At 43.3% G+C, this 13,315-nt stretch overlaps 1 protein-coding gene across 1 annotated transcript in view; it reads left to right on the top strand.

Moving 5' to 3' along the window:
- The window catches only part of LOC147424372 (alpha/beta-Hydrolases superfamily protein), an 81,068-nt gene that overhangs the window by 32,235 nt on the left and 35,518 nt on the right, over nt 1–13,315 (top strand). Inside the window, exons 7-8 of the mRNA XM_086500633.1 lie at nt 9,497–9,552; nt 9,649–9,773. Coding sequence (XP_086356759.1) covers nt 9,497–9,552; nt 9,649–9,773 — 181 coding nt within the window. The remainder of the gene's footprint in view (nt 1–9,496; nt 9,553–9,648; nt 9,774–13,315) is intronic.

Below are 13,315 nucleotides of genomic sequence, written 5' to 3'. Positions count from 1 at the left end.
TTCATTGCAAATCTCAGACCATGACTGCTAGCAACGTATTTAGTAATTGCATCTAGATCTATTTCGGACCTCACTGATGCTCGATTAACTAATCGTTATTGCGGACGTATTTAGTAATCGTATCTAGATCCATTCCGGACCTCACTGATGCCTAATTAACTAATCGTTATTGCGATCATGTCTATAGAGATTTATGAGACCGAAATGTTGTAGTCATTTCGTCTTTCAGTTCCTGCACTCAAACAAGTCAAATGAGAGAATACAAATCAATCATATTCAATTTCGGGAATTCCGTGTCATAAAGTCATACAACAGAAATACTGTCAGCCCATCTGTATCACTGAAACCCAAAGGGGACATCAGTGACCTTATTCAATCTAGGTAATCTGTTGACAAGGGAGGAACGACTCCCCTCTTGTGCAAACCCGTTGCACCAGATTCAACCTTGCTGAGTTCGTGTTTCTATCGGAGTAGACTATGCTAAACCGAATGCTTCAAGGTAAAGTTCCAAAATCTGAGGAGTATCTGCTAGGTCCTCCTCCTCCATCCACTTCGCATCTAATGCTTGATAGTTCTTGAATTTAACCAAGAATCGCCAAATCACTTTACCTTTCATCTTTCTTTCCTTGTGTGCCAAAATCTGTTCAAGGACGAGTATCTCCTCGCTCTCTTCCACTTTGTATTGCTCATCAGGCTCCTTAAAAACTCACACCTCACCTTTTAAAGGTTTCAAGAGACTCACATGGAATGCATTGTGAATCTTCGAAGCATCGGGAAGCTTGAGTCGAAAGGAGACATCATTTATCTTTTCTTTAATCTGGAAAGGGCCATAATACCTCATGCTAAGCTTTGGCAAAAGCCGCTCATTTTCCTTTCGTTTCCTTAGGCTTGCCTTCTCAAAACGTAAGAGCACCCAATCGTCTTACTTTAATTTCAAGTCTCGTCGATGTCGATCTGCTGCCTTCTTATGTTGTTCTTGAGATTTCTCCAAAGCCTCCCGGACCTCGGCAAAAGTAGCGTCCAAGTCCCTCGTGTACTGGGCTGCTTCAAAAAGCTTGTCTTTAGTGCTGAGAAAGGGTGGAACCTTTGGAGCACCTTCACTTATCTCAAATGGCGTCTTCCCCGCCAAAGAGTGAATCGTGTTATTGTAGGCAAATTCCACCAAAGGCAAATTTTTTTCCCATTGAGTCTTTCGATCAAAGATGTAAGACTTCAGTAAATCCAGAACAATTGAATTTGCAATTTTAGATTGCCCATCTGTTTGTGGGTGGAATGATGACGAGAACTGCAAACACGTGCCAATGTTCTTCCAAATAGCCCTCCAAAACAAACTCGTGAACCGGGGATCTCTGTCGGAGACTATCGTCTCGGGCATACCAATGTAATCGAAATATCTGTGCAATGAACAGTCTTGCTAAATGGTTTGGCTTGATTGTTTTCTTCACTGGAATGAAGCGAGCTTGCTTGCTAAATCTGTCAATGACAGTCCAAATGCCATCGTGCCCACTATGTGTCTTCAAGAAATCAAAGATGAAATCCATTGCAATACTTTCCCAGGATTGGGTGGGAATGGGTAAAGGTTGTAGTAATCCTTGTGCCTTATGCCTTATGCCTGTCAAACTTGACCTTCTGGCATACTAAACAACTGCGAACAAAGTCGTCCACATCCTTCTTGAGTCTCGGCCAAAAGAAATAACGCTCCACACCTTTCAAGGTGGTGTCAATGCTGCGGTGACCCATAAAAGGTGGACAATTGCACTTAGTCAAAACCTTTTCCCTCAACGGTTGTGTAACACACAACATTGTTTTCTTCATCAAGAAGCCATTCCGGTTTGATTATCTTGGCACTATCTCCCCATTCTATATCCGAGTAAACACATTAGAAAAATCCAGATCGGTGGCATACTGATCAACCATATTCTTGAAGCTTCTATGATGAATCGTGGAAATAGCCAAGACTAAGGGCTTCCGAGACAATGTATTTGCCACTAAGTTTTTCTGTCTTGAACATGGATAATCTAGAAGTGAAACTCTAGTCTGTGACAAGATGTTAGCCCCCCGCATTTGCTTTTCCGAAAGCTGCTTCTGTGACAAGGAGTAGCGTAAACTCTGATGATCAGTAAAGACAGTGAAATCGGCTCCGAGTAGGTAATGTTGCCACTGAGTAAGAGCATGGATCACTGCCAATAGATCTTTCATAAATCTGTGCTACCAATTTTGGCCTTGAAAACATTCTGCTTTCATAAGCAATCATATGGCCTTTTTGCATTAAGACCGCTCCCAGACTACGACCACAAGCATCACAATAAACTTCAAATGGCTTTTGCAAGTGTGGCAAAGCCAACACTGGTCCCAATAGTCAGTTTTTCCTTAAGTGTCTGAAAGGCAGTCACCTCTGTCGGTCCCCACGAGAAAGGAACTCCTTTCTGAGTCAATATGTGCAAGGGGAAGCTAGCTTTGCCAACTTCCGAATGAACCGCTGGTAGTAAGAACACAAGCCCAAAAAGCTTCTAACTTCATGAACATTCTTCAAGTCTGGCCAATCGCGGATAGTCTCAATCTTTGCCGGGTCCATCTGTACTCCTGCTGCTGAGACGATGTGTCCCAGAAAGTGTATCTCCGACAAGAAAAACTCGCTCTTTTTGGCATTGATAACTAATATGTGATCGCGCAATGCTTGAAAGACCTGTAGCAGATGGTGTCAATGTTTTGCTTCATCCTTGGAGAAAACTATATTATCATCAAAGAAAGTGCCCTCAAAAGATCAATGCTCTCAGAAAATCCTATCCATCATTCGGTTGAAAGTCACTAGAGCATTGATAAGTCCAAAAGGAATCACCAAAAATTCGTATAAACCAAAGCTTGTCCGAAGGCTGTCTTGTATACATCTCCCGGAGTGATTATGATATGATGATATCCGCTTTTCAAATTTATCCTGCTGAAACAAAAGGAACCCTGAAGTTGATCAAGAGTATCATCGATCCTTGGAATCGGAAATCTGTTCTTAATATTGATTTTATTGAGAGCTCTATAGTCAATGCTCCTCCTCCAAGATCCATTTTTCTTTAGTACCAGTAAAACCGGAGAGCAGTAGGGTGAAGTGCTCGGTTGGATGAGACCCTTTTTTAAGGTCTTTCACTTGGTTCATGATTTCTTCATCCTGGACTCGACTAACACGGTAAGGTTGCTGGTTTGGTGTCTGATTCTAGGAATCAGATCAATAGTATGGTCCTCAGGACGAGATGGGGGTAACTCGCTTGGCAGGCCTTCAGAGAAACAATCAGCATGTGTGTGGAGAAAATCTTGGCGTTCTTAGTCTAGTTCAGACATGTTCATTCGATGTTCATCATTCAATTCTTTCAAATACATCGAGTAAACAAAAAGACTGGATTTCATTAATATTGGAATGGCCGAAGCCGATACAATAGGGACGGACTCGCCCTTCAATTTTTCTGCCCTTCTTGTTTGTCAAAGTCGCTTTCTTGGCCCGATAGTCGACCACGGCCTTGTTCTTATGGTACCAAGGGATTCCTAGGAGGACGTCACACCTTTCCAAAGGCATGATGTAAAAGTCCTCGTGCCCTAAATACTTGTGACAATGCAAATATAGTTTGCCAATGACAGGCGTAATGGCTACATCCCGTCCGGGCGCCACTAGAATTGCCTCCGCTTGTGGCCCCATCTTGTCGGGTGTAATCTCGAGCCACGTCGCCAATTCAGGTGAAATGAACTTGGCCTTGGCTCCTCCATGAAAAAAGATAAGGGCTTCCTGATCTTTCACTTTGCCCCAAGCTCCGCAAAGTTATGAACTTTCATCTATCTGGCTTGGGTTGGTTCCCATGCAATCTAGTACCGGTCCGGCTTTCATCTTGCCTTTTTTGCCAACGCTTCTCTGCTGCTCTAGAACTCTCTGGCTTGTCTTCAATCTGTGCTTGTTGTGCCTTTTTGGGGCACTTTGCGGAGATGTGCCCAACCAAAACACTTTCCCTCTTTGAGATAGTTAGCCCTTTCTCTAAGAGTCAATCGGGGTCGTGTATCTTTCTTTTCGTGGGGATTCTTTTTCTTTCTATTTTCATTGTTCGAGGTCTGTCTGGTTCTCTTAGTCAAGATTTCATCAGTGGGGTAGGTCAAATTCCTTAAATGTATCGAGAACCCCCGTTTTGAATGACCCATTAGTTTTTGAATAGAGTCAGACTTTTGTTCTAGGCAGTAATCTTGGATCTCTGTAGGGAGTCCGTAGCAAAACCACTCAATCTGTTCTTTAAAGGTGACCTTCTTAAATGAAGAGGGCGTTCGAAAAGAATTCCAAAATCTCTCGCAATATGTGTCCAAAGAATCTCCCTTGGTCATCCGAAGATGGTCCCAAGCGGTTCTTACATCTCGTTCGTACTCCCGGGTCAACCAAGAAGAAATCAAAAGCCGTATGAATTTCAACCACTTGACTGGGGCTTCTTTTCCCAGAAGAAGAGTGGACCACCATGTTCGAGCATTTCCTTTTAAAAATAATGCAGCCCTCTTGATCTTGGAGTGCTCTGAGTAATGCCCTCCAGAGAAGGCTATGTCAAACTGTTGGATGAAGGCCAAAGCCAAAGCCCTCGGAGCATCTCGGAATCTAGAAAAGGAGTCAAATTTTATTGATTGTCCACCCTCTTTAAATTCCTTTGCCTTCTTGCTCTTATCTTTGAGGAAGTCATATTGGTTGGTTGTGTAAAAGTGCTTCTTCGCATATAACATGTGGTCGTCGGAGTCCGAACTGTTAGAGGATGACTCCTCGTAGAGCTATTAGAAACTGGTCGGAATTTGAGCTTCTTTGTCTTTTTCTTGTTCTTTCCAAAGCTTTGGTTTTTGCTTCGCTTCTTGCCCTTTCTGTCCTCCTCACTCGAGTCAGAAGAGCTAGAAGAACTGTCAGAAGAAGAGAAAGAAGAACTGGGTAGTCCTTCAAAATGCACACGCTTCTTTTGCTTTCTTGCAAATGCAAAAGAAGATTGACGGCCCACGTAATCAAGGTAGTCAATCCCCTTCTTGCGCTTCTTCAACTACTTTTTTGATTGATTCTTCGTATCGAAAAGCTGACTGATCTGGGTCTGAATCACCTCTTGAGGTTCTTCTATAAACATCCTCGGAGAAGGAGGTTTCTTGATTGCCGGTTTGATTGGTGGTTCGGTGGCTTTCTGCCAATGAGTATGCACTTCAGCCATGGAGTGCTGGGTCAAAAATTTTGCAAACTGGGGATCTTTAGCAAACTGAAGCATCTGCTTTGTGCACTCGTCAACGTGTTGTCGACATTGCATCTCCAAAAGTTCATACTGTGTAGGCCGAGGTGGTCCGTACTCTTCTGCTAAATCGCTTGAATTTGTTGTATTGCCTCCTCCCGCCTCATCGGTTGACGAAGAGGTCGATTGATTCTTTTTAGAATCCATAGGTGTTGCGAGAAAAAGGATCAGATTTCTCGGTAGAAGAGAAATCGGTGGTGCTCTGATACCACTCTAAGAAACTTGGACACCCCAAGTCTAATAGGAATGGGATCGTGCTAGCTAGGGTGAATGAAAGAGAATCATAGTGCAAGTGTGTGTGTGTGTGTAAGCAACATTATCACTCAAGTGAATTAGGTTCCAAGATAGATTAGCTTGGACTCATAAACACAATTTTGAGTATTGACTTAGCTTAGCACACGCTCACTATAGACAAGCATGTAGTGAAAACTTGAACTATGTTGTTTATTCATGAAAGTTAGCTTTAAGTAGCTCTACAGCTTGACTCCATTACATATGGGATAATTCCTTCTCTTCCCTCCGTCACTCAGACTTTAGGACAAAGCTCACACTATACAATCCTTCCCTTGAGGTTTGGACTAAGAAAAAATACTAAAGATGCAATATCCACACAGGATGATAAGTTGGTATCCACACAGGATGATAAGTTGGTATTTACACAGGATGATAAAATCCACACAGGCTGACAAAATCTACAGAGGATGATAATATCCACACAGGAAAATAAAAGTCCTCCCCTACAAGTAGAGAGGTTGCATCTTCAAAGTAGTCGTCATAGAAGACAAGGTTGTTCTCGCCTTCTTCTTCTTCTTCGTCCTCTACTATGTAAGTTGATCCTTTGTTAGGTCTCTTTCCTTCGTAGCTTCTGCTGTTGTTTCTACTATTACTGCGTTCTCCACTGCTACTGCCTCCATTTGAGTAGCATCGAGAAGGAGGGTGTCCCTTCTTACTGCATTTGTTGCAAGGTTTGTTTATGTAGGAGTCTTTCGCTACGTGTCCCATTCTTCCACATTCATAACACTTTCTTCCAGTGGATGATGTCGATGGCGAATATCTTCCCCTTGAGGATGTTGTCACAAAAGCCCCTCCTGATAATGTTGGTGAATCTTTTTGTTTTCTTTCTTCTGCTTGGATGGAGTTGATGACATCTTGGAAAGGTGGAGCTGGTTTTTTCTTTTCAAGAATTGTGACTAAGTGGTCATAAGAAGGTGGAAGTGCACTTAGTAGTACGATCACTTTGTCGTCTTCTGGTACTTCGACCTGGATGTAAGTGAGCTGCGTGACAATGCTCTTAAGCCTATTTACTAGGCTAGCAATGTCCTCCCCTTCAGTTATAATGATCTTGTAAAGTTGTCTTTTGAGACTAACTTTACTTTTTTTGGCCCTGGCTCCAAAATTCCTTACTAGGACATGCCAGGCTTCATGTGCATGCTTACATTCGTCTATGAAATGCACATAGTTGTCATGCAAGGAGGTGATGATAATTCCTAATGCTTGTTCGTCTTTGGCCAAATTCTGTGCACTTGCTATGAGCGTAGATGCCCTAGTGTACACTCCATCGGGTTCGCCTTGTTGCTCTAAGGCAGTGCTCATGACAGACCATAAACATTTTTTCATTAGGTATCCTCTTAACTTTGCTTGCCAGGTGTGAAACCCCTCCCCGTTGAATTTTTCTATTCCCTTCTCCCCCATTTGTGTTAATAGAGGGGTCTTAGCTTTAGGAGACTCTCCTAGCCAGCGTCTACCTCTTTACACGGTGCACAAAAATTTGAAATTTATTTGAAGTTGTTGTGCTTGGATGGGTTCATTTCATTGCAAGTTGAGAGAGAGAGAGAGAGAGAGAGAGAGAGATCTTTCCTTGTCAAAGTGAAGCACCTCTTCACGACTATGAACTTCGTTTTTGGTTGCCTTTTGAAAGTGTTGCAGTGCCGTGTTCGGTCCTTTGTCAGTCCTGATGCAGGAGTCAAGCCCCTCTTCACGACTTTGAACTTTGTTTTGGTTGCCTTTTGAAAGTGTTGCAGTGCCGCGTTCAGTGAGAAGTGTCCCTTTGTCAGCCGTGATGCTGCTGGCAGTCGGCTCGTGAGAGCAAGGCCCTAAAAGGCTAGTGGCTTTAGGAGATCCCCGTGGGAAAGCGGCCTTAGTAGGCTTGGAGCGAGCTCGGGAAGGCGTAGTGGGTGACGGCGGTAGCGTGGCGTGGGAAAGCCGATTATTCAAAAGCGGGCATCCGAGCAGGGTTCGGGCAGTTAGGTCAGGTTTTCGGGCAGCGGGGTCAGGTCGGGCAGGGGCAGGGTGGGCATGGTTCCAGGCAGGCGCGCTTATGCACTTGCAGGCAAAAAGGAAGCGGTATAAGCGTGTGAATCTCCGCTTGCGGACCCGTCTACAACATCAAGCAAATCAGAATCTGTCTTTCGCGTCCGTTCGAGTAGCCCAACAAATGAAGGGTTTGAACTCAACTCGTGGGGACCACAACACACTAAATGGCCAAGCTAACCACGTGAGCAAACCACTTGACTTGTGAGAGACCCCACAAATGCAAATTATCTTGTTGGCCGTGCAGAGCAAAACACACACACACACACACACACACACACACACACACACACACCTATTTTTAGGGATAGGTTAGGGCATAGAGATGAAGGGGCTCCTGAGCTCGGGTTGTAGAGGTTGAGGACTCCTTGGAAAGCTCTTGGGGAGTATTATATGCACACACAATTAATGCTTTGAAATCATGTAAGTGGAAGGATTAATTGCAACTTAAAAATCAACTAAGAGGATTTTTGCTCATCCAATCACCAAATGTGATTGCCTAATTGCATGCTAATCAACCTTAAATGCAAATGCGAGTGCTCAATTGGATACTAATTCTCTCCTTAATGAAGCCTACCTAATCATGGAGGGTAGTGGCCTCTTGGGTGTGCCAAGGACATGCCCACAAATAGCTAGATTAGGGTTTAATTAGCGAGAGATGCAACTACTTATGAGAATGCCAACGGGTTGTAACGATGATTAAGAAATAATAATTACTCTAATGAAGATGCTAATAACTAACACACAAAAGCATAATTACAAACCTAGCTAGCATAGCCTAAAGCTCTGATACCACTTGATAGGAATGGGATCATGCTAGCTAGGGTGGATGAAAGAGAAACATAGTGCAAGTATGTGAGTGTGCGTAAGCAAGATTATCACTCAAGTGAATCAGGTTCCAAGATAGATTAGCTTGGACTCACAAACACAATCTTGAGTATTGACTTAGCTTAGCACAAGCTCACCATAGACAAGCATGTAGTGCAAACTTGCACTGTGTTCTTTATTCATGAAAGTGAGCTTTAAGTAGCTCTACAACTTGATTCCATTACATATGGGATAATTCCTCCTCTTCCCTCCTTCACTCAGACTTTAGGACAAAGCTCACACTTTACAAAGTCAAGATTTTGTTGCCTCGACACAGCAGAGATTCACTTCAAAACACTTCACAAATTTAAGAGTCGACACGGCCCCGCGTAGTTCCATGCAAAGAGATATTGGCCCCAAAGACTGGCGCCCCTTTCGGTATTTCTTTTATATTAAGAGTTGAGCAAAGTACACTTCCTGCGGGTGCTCGCTCTCAGACTCTGCGTCCATATGATCTGAGAAGTGAGCCCCCTTAGGTCACTTATAAAGATTACAAAGGGTTCTAGAAGCAGAGCCCCAAAAGCATGAAACTCAAAAGCAACTTCTCCCAAAAGCTGCCAGTAAAAATAACAGCGCTTAAAACAGGGATTTCTGTACGGATATCCAGCAGTCAGCGCGTTTTGCGGCCGTCTGTACAGCAGCCACGTCAGCAGGTTCTTCGCTTGGATGTATATACGATAGACACGGATATCACCCAGGCAGCCCTTCCTCCAGAAGTGCTACATTGCAGATGTAGCTGGGCTACAGTGTCACATGCACTGGGCAAGGGTAGAAAACTCATTAAGCTTCACAAGTTGTCTTTATCAAATTCGATTTTTAACACTTATCCTCCGAATGTCGTGCCTTATCCTTCCACAAAGAACGACTATAGTTAATTAGCTTTTGATAATTGAACAGGAATTTGGTGGCATTAATACAACTCGTGGTCCTGTTGTATAATGCTGCAAAGAAAAACCCCACTTGATAATCTTGCAGAAGGTATTTCATGGTCATTCTAGAATGTGAAGACGTTCCTTATAACTCATAAGCATAGATTCTGCCTGCAGGTGATCTTTTTTATGTTTCAGATAAACAGAACGGCTTTTGGAACCTCTACTATTGGGTGAGTCAGCTGCATGATAGTGGATCTTCTGTGACCAAAATTGTGCTTCTTTCAAAATATTCCAATCCTTTTCTGATTTTTTTTTTAATAATGCAGGATGCGAATAAGGACATCTCCAGGCCTGTTTTTCCAATGGAAGCAGAGTTTTCTCGTCCAGCATGGGTATTTGGCCATAGTTCTTATGAAATCATGCAGGACAATCTTATATTATGCTCATACCGGTACGTTCTCATGGAATCCTGGATTACTGTAAGTTACCTCTTACTTCAGTTTTAGTGTTTGCTTTGATCCAATGTCCAAGGCCATACTTGCGTTGGCAAAAGAAACGAGGAGTACTTAAAAGATTCTTGCATTTCATTACTGTCAGTGTCAAATCAGGGAAAATTCATGAATTGCAGAGTTTAGAGGCATTCATAGGAGGGGGTGAAGATTTGACAGAGATTAAGTTTTGCATGTTATCCTGATTTCACATTTTGGCCTGCTTTTGGAGGCCTTAGTACTATTTTGAGATGAACATCTAGTCGGAACGGTTGTGATTTGTGTCAAATTATTTCAAAGTATTTGGAAAAATACTATTTTCACTGGTAGGAACCAAATATTTTAATATTTATCCTGCCTTATAACGCTTCTCTCAGACACTGTATCAGATTCACCAATTGTAATTTTTGGTCTCAAACACTGTATCATATTCACCAATTGTAACTTTTGGTCTCATAGGTCACTTTGGCCTCTTGAAGAGGTTAATATAATATTTTATTTCTTTTCACTAGATATGGGACAGCCAGAGAAGCAGCCATCATTGCAGAGCTCGCCTCACACTCATTCGACCAATACCGGCACTCTCATCGACTGAGCACTGGAGCTACGGAGATCCAGAATGCCACGATTGAGGAGAGGGGCTACACAGCATCGACGGAGATTACAACAGAGGATTCGAGCGATACTCTCTCGACATCCAGAGTGCAGATGAGGATGGATTCTAGTAGTAGTAGTATTTTTGTTCTAGTCTTTTTGTACCCAGACATGGTATCAGATTCACTATTTTGTAATAGATTGGTCTCATAGGTCATTTTGGCCTTTTGAAGACGTTAATATAACGTCATATATATATATATATATATATATATATATGTATATAATATACTGGAGAGTGGGCAATAAGATTAACGAAGGCAATGGGGAAACCTCGAAGGAAAGGGCACTTATCCTTCGTTTCCCCTCCATGGAAGCGAAGGACTTTTTGAAGAAGAGACCAACTCTTAAAAAGCCCAGCATCTTTCTCAGAGATGACCTCAGCCTCTCGTAGATCGCTCATATGCAGGAGGTAATGTTGGACATTAGAGCGACAAGGGAAAAAGGTAAGACTGCTTTTTACCGATATGAGAGGGTGGTGATATTGGAGCAACGCTCCGCATGACGGTGCGAAACCTATGGGACCACACTCAAAATTGCTACTTCGAATTGTAATGGATCTGTATGCCTTGATGTGGGTGCTTTTGAGAATAGTTTTACTGGGAGGGACATCATTTGGGCACTCTATGCCACATGTCAGTGGATACAGATAGGAGACAGCTTGCAGACAGAAGACTTGACCAGAGCACATATGACGGGGCTCCGGAGGAGTGGCAATTTTATTTAGGGAGGAGTCGCAGTCATTGATACATATAGCCCATAGGGATGATTTCACGAGGACGTGGCAATTGCTAATTACTGCCACGAGGACGTGGCAACTGCTAACCTTAGTTGTTGGTTTCTTTCCAATGATTTTTAATTAATTTTTGGGACCCTCTTTTTGAAGTTGCAAATAGCCAGACATTGTGTGGCCAGTGTGAAACGTCCGATGGCCGAGAGTTTCACCCGTAGACGGGAAGGCCTTGTCGCCACGAGTTGGTTGGGCCGACCGTCACTGGAATCCGAGCAGTAAAAGGGTGTCTAGGCTCAGTTCAAAGTCATTTAGGCCCCCTCGCTACACTTATAAGTCGGTGGGTACTAGAACTAACTCTAAAAAGCATGGCGATATCGTCTAAAGACTACTCAATGACAACCATACTTTTTTCAAACTGACTGACCAAGCCTTAAAACTCCTACAGAAGTAATGTCTTCCTTGAAGACGATATCAGATATTGTATTAATACAAATAATTTTACCCTCTACACTCCAACTTGGCACTTCTCTGCTAAAGCTTTTTGTTAAACTCATCTTTTTGATGAGGCAGTAGGCCCATTGTGAGTAGGCCCATACACAATGGGCCTACTGGCGAAACCCATTGTACATGGCGCTTGGGATAGGGTGGACACACACACACACACACACACACACACACACACACACAAAATTGCGTGTACTGTTGCAAATCTCGATACCTTGGTACTTTTGCTCCTAAAACAATCAAGTTAGACTGAGTTAAGTATGTTTTTTGGGATTCATGAAGGTTGTGTTATCCACTTTTTTAAATAAAATTGACTATATAGAATAGGAGCATGGGAACAAAGGATATAAGTTGGCCTTTGGGTATGAGGATATGCTGGGCTGCAAAGTAATTGCTTATATCCTGCAAGGTTTTTTTTTATGGCTTGACCTTAATCCTCTTGTGAGGGTCTCTCCGCAAACTGGACACATGGCGGCTCCGAAGCAATTTGCTAGATCCATCAGCTGGAGGGGGCCCAATTTGAGAGGGGTTGATTTTGCAACTCACAGTGACTACAATGTGTGTGAGTAGTGGGTGCAGGTGATCACAGCTTTAATGGAAAGCTTGCCTTCTCCCTTGCTCTATGTAGCGCGACGATTTGCTCTCGCGCATCTCTCTCCCCCCTTTGGCATATATGGTAATGCCCCACTAGATGGGCTACTCAGTTGACCATGTATAGTTCTGAGGGTTTATGCGCGTTTGCCAAGGCAAGAGCCTTCTGAACAGGAACCGGATTAGCTAATTGCTAATTCCCCACAAGTACGCACAATTCCATCGCGAAGGATTGCGAAAACAAAGAGTTTTCTCGCGTGGAAACTTGTCCATTTTAAAGGGGAACTGTTCCATTGCGTGCGGGAGCACCTGAGACACGCGTAGGCACACTCGCTCCGCCGAAAACAGAGAATTACAGCCTGCTGTGTTTTTCTGCAGGTTTAGGGTTTCACACCTAAACTGCAGGACAACATCAGGGGAGCCTTGGGAAAACCTCGGGATGCTTAAACAGGGCTTTTGGGCACCTGACAGTGTTAAAACAGGGAATTGCAGCACGCTGAGATAGACCTGCAGCTCACTGAAAAGCTTCCTAACCGCAAAGCAAAGTGTCCTTGACGTGTACTTTTGACCTATAGAGGATTTTGCGCCGTTATGTTGGCGAAATTGGGTCAAAAACTGTCACAAAGTGATGAAGTGGCGGACAACAGAAACCCTAATTTCAGCAAACTCTAAAATTTGCTGGGATGCCACGTGGCAGTTACTGGTACGGAATTCCGCGTTTTGCGGTGCGTTTTACGGCAGCATGCTTTTTCGCATCTACGCAGTGAGAAAGAGAGAGAGAATGCTTTTTGCTTTCAATTAGACTCTCTGAGAGAGAGAGAGAGAGCATATGCTTTTGATTTTGAAGCTTTTTGGGGCTCTGCTTTTGGCATCCCTTGTAAACCTTTAGATAAGTGGCTTGGGCCTTCGCTTCTCAGAGCATCTGGACGGTGAGTCTGAGAGCAAACCCCGAGTCACTCTCTTGTACTTTGAATTGATTAATATAAAAAGAAATACCGAAAGGGGCGCCAGTCTTTGGGGCCG

This window comes from Adiantum capillus-veneris, chromosome 25, assembly GCF_014529385.1.
Source record: "Adiantum capillus-veneris isolate H3 chromosome 25, ASM1452938v2, whole genome shotgun sequence".
Classification (NCBI taxonomy): domain Eukaryota; kingdom Viridiplantae; phylum Streptophyta; class Polypodiopsida; order Polypodiales; family Pteridaceae; genus Adiantum; species Adiantum capillus-veneris.
This window is presented reverse-complemented; position numbering and strand designations above follow the sequence as displayed.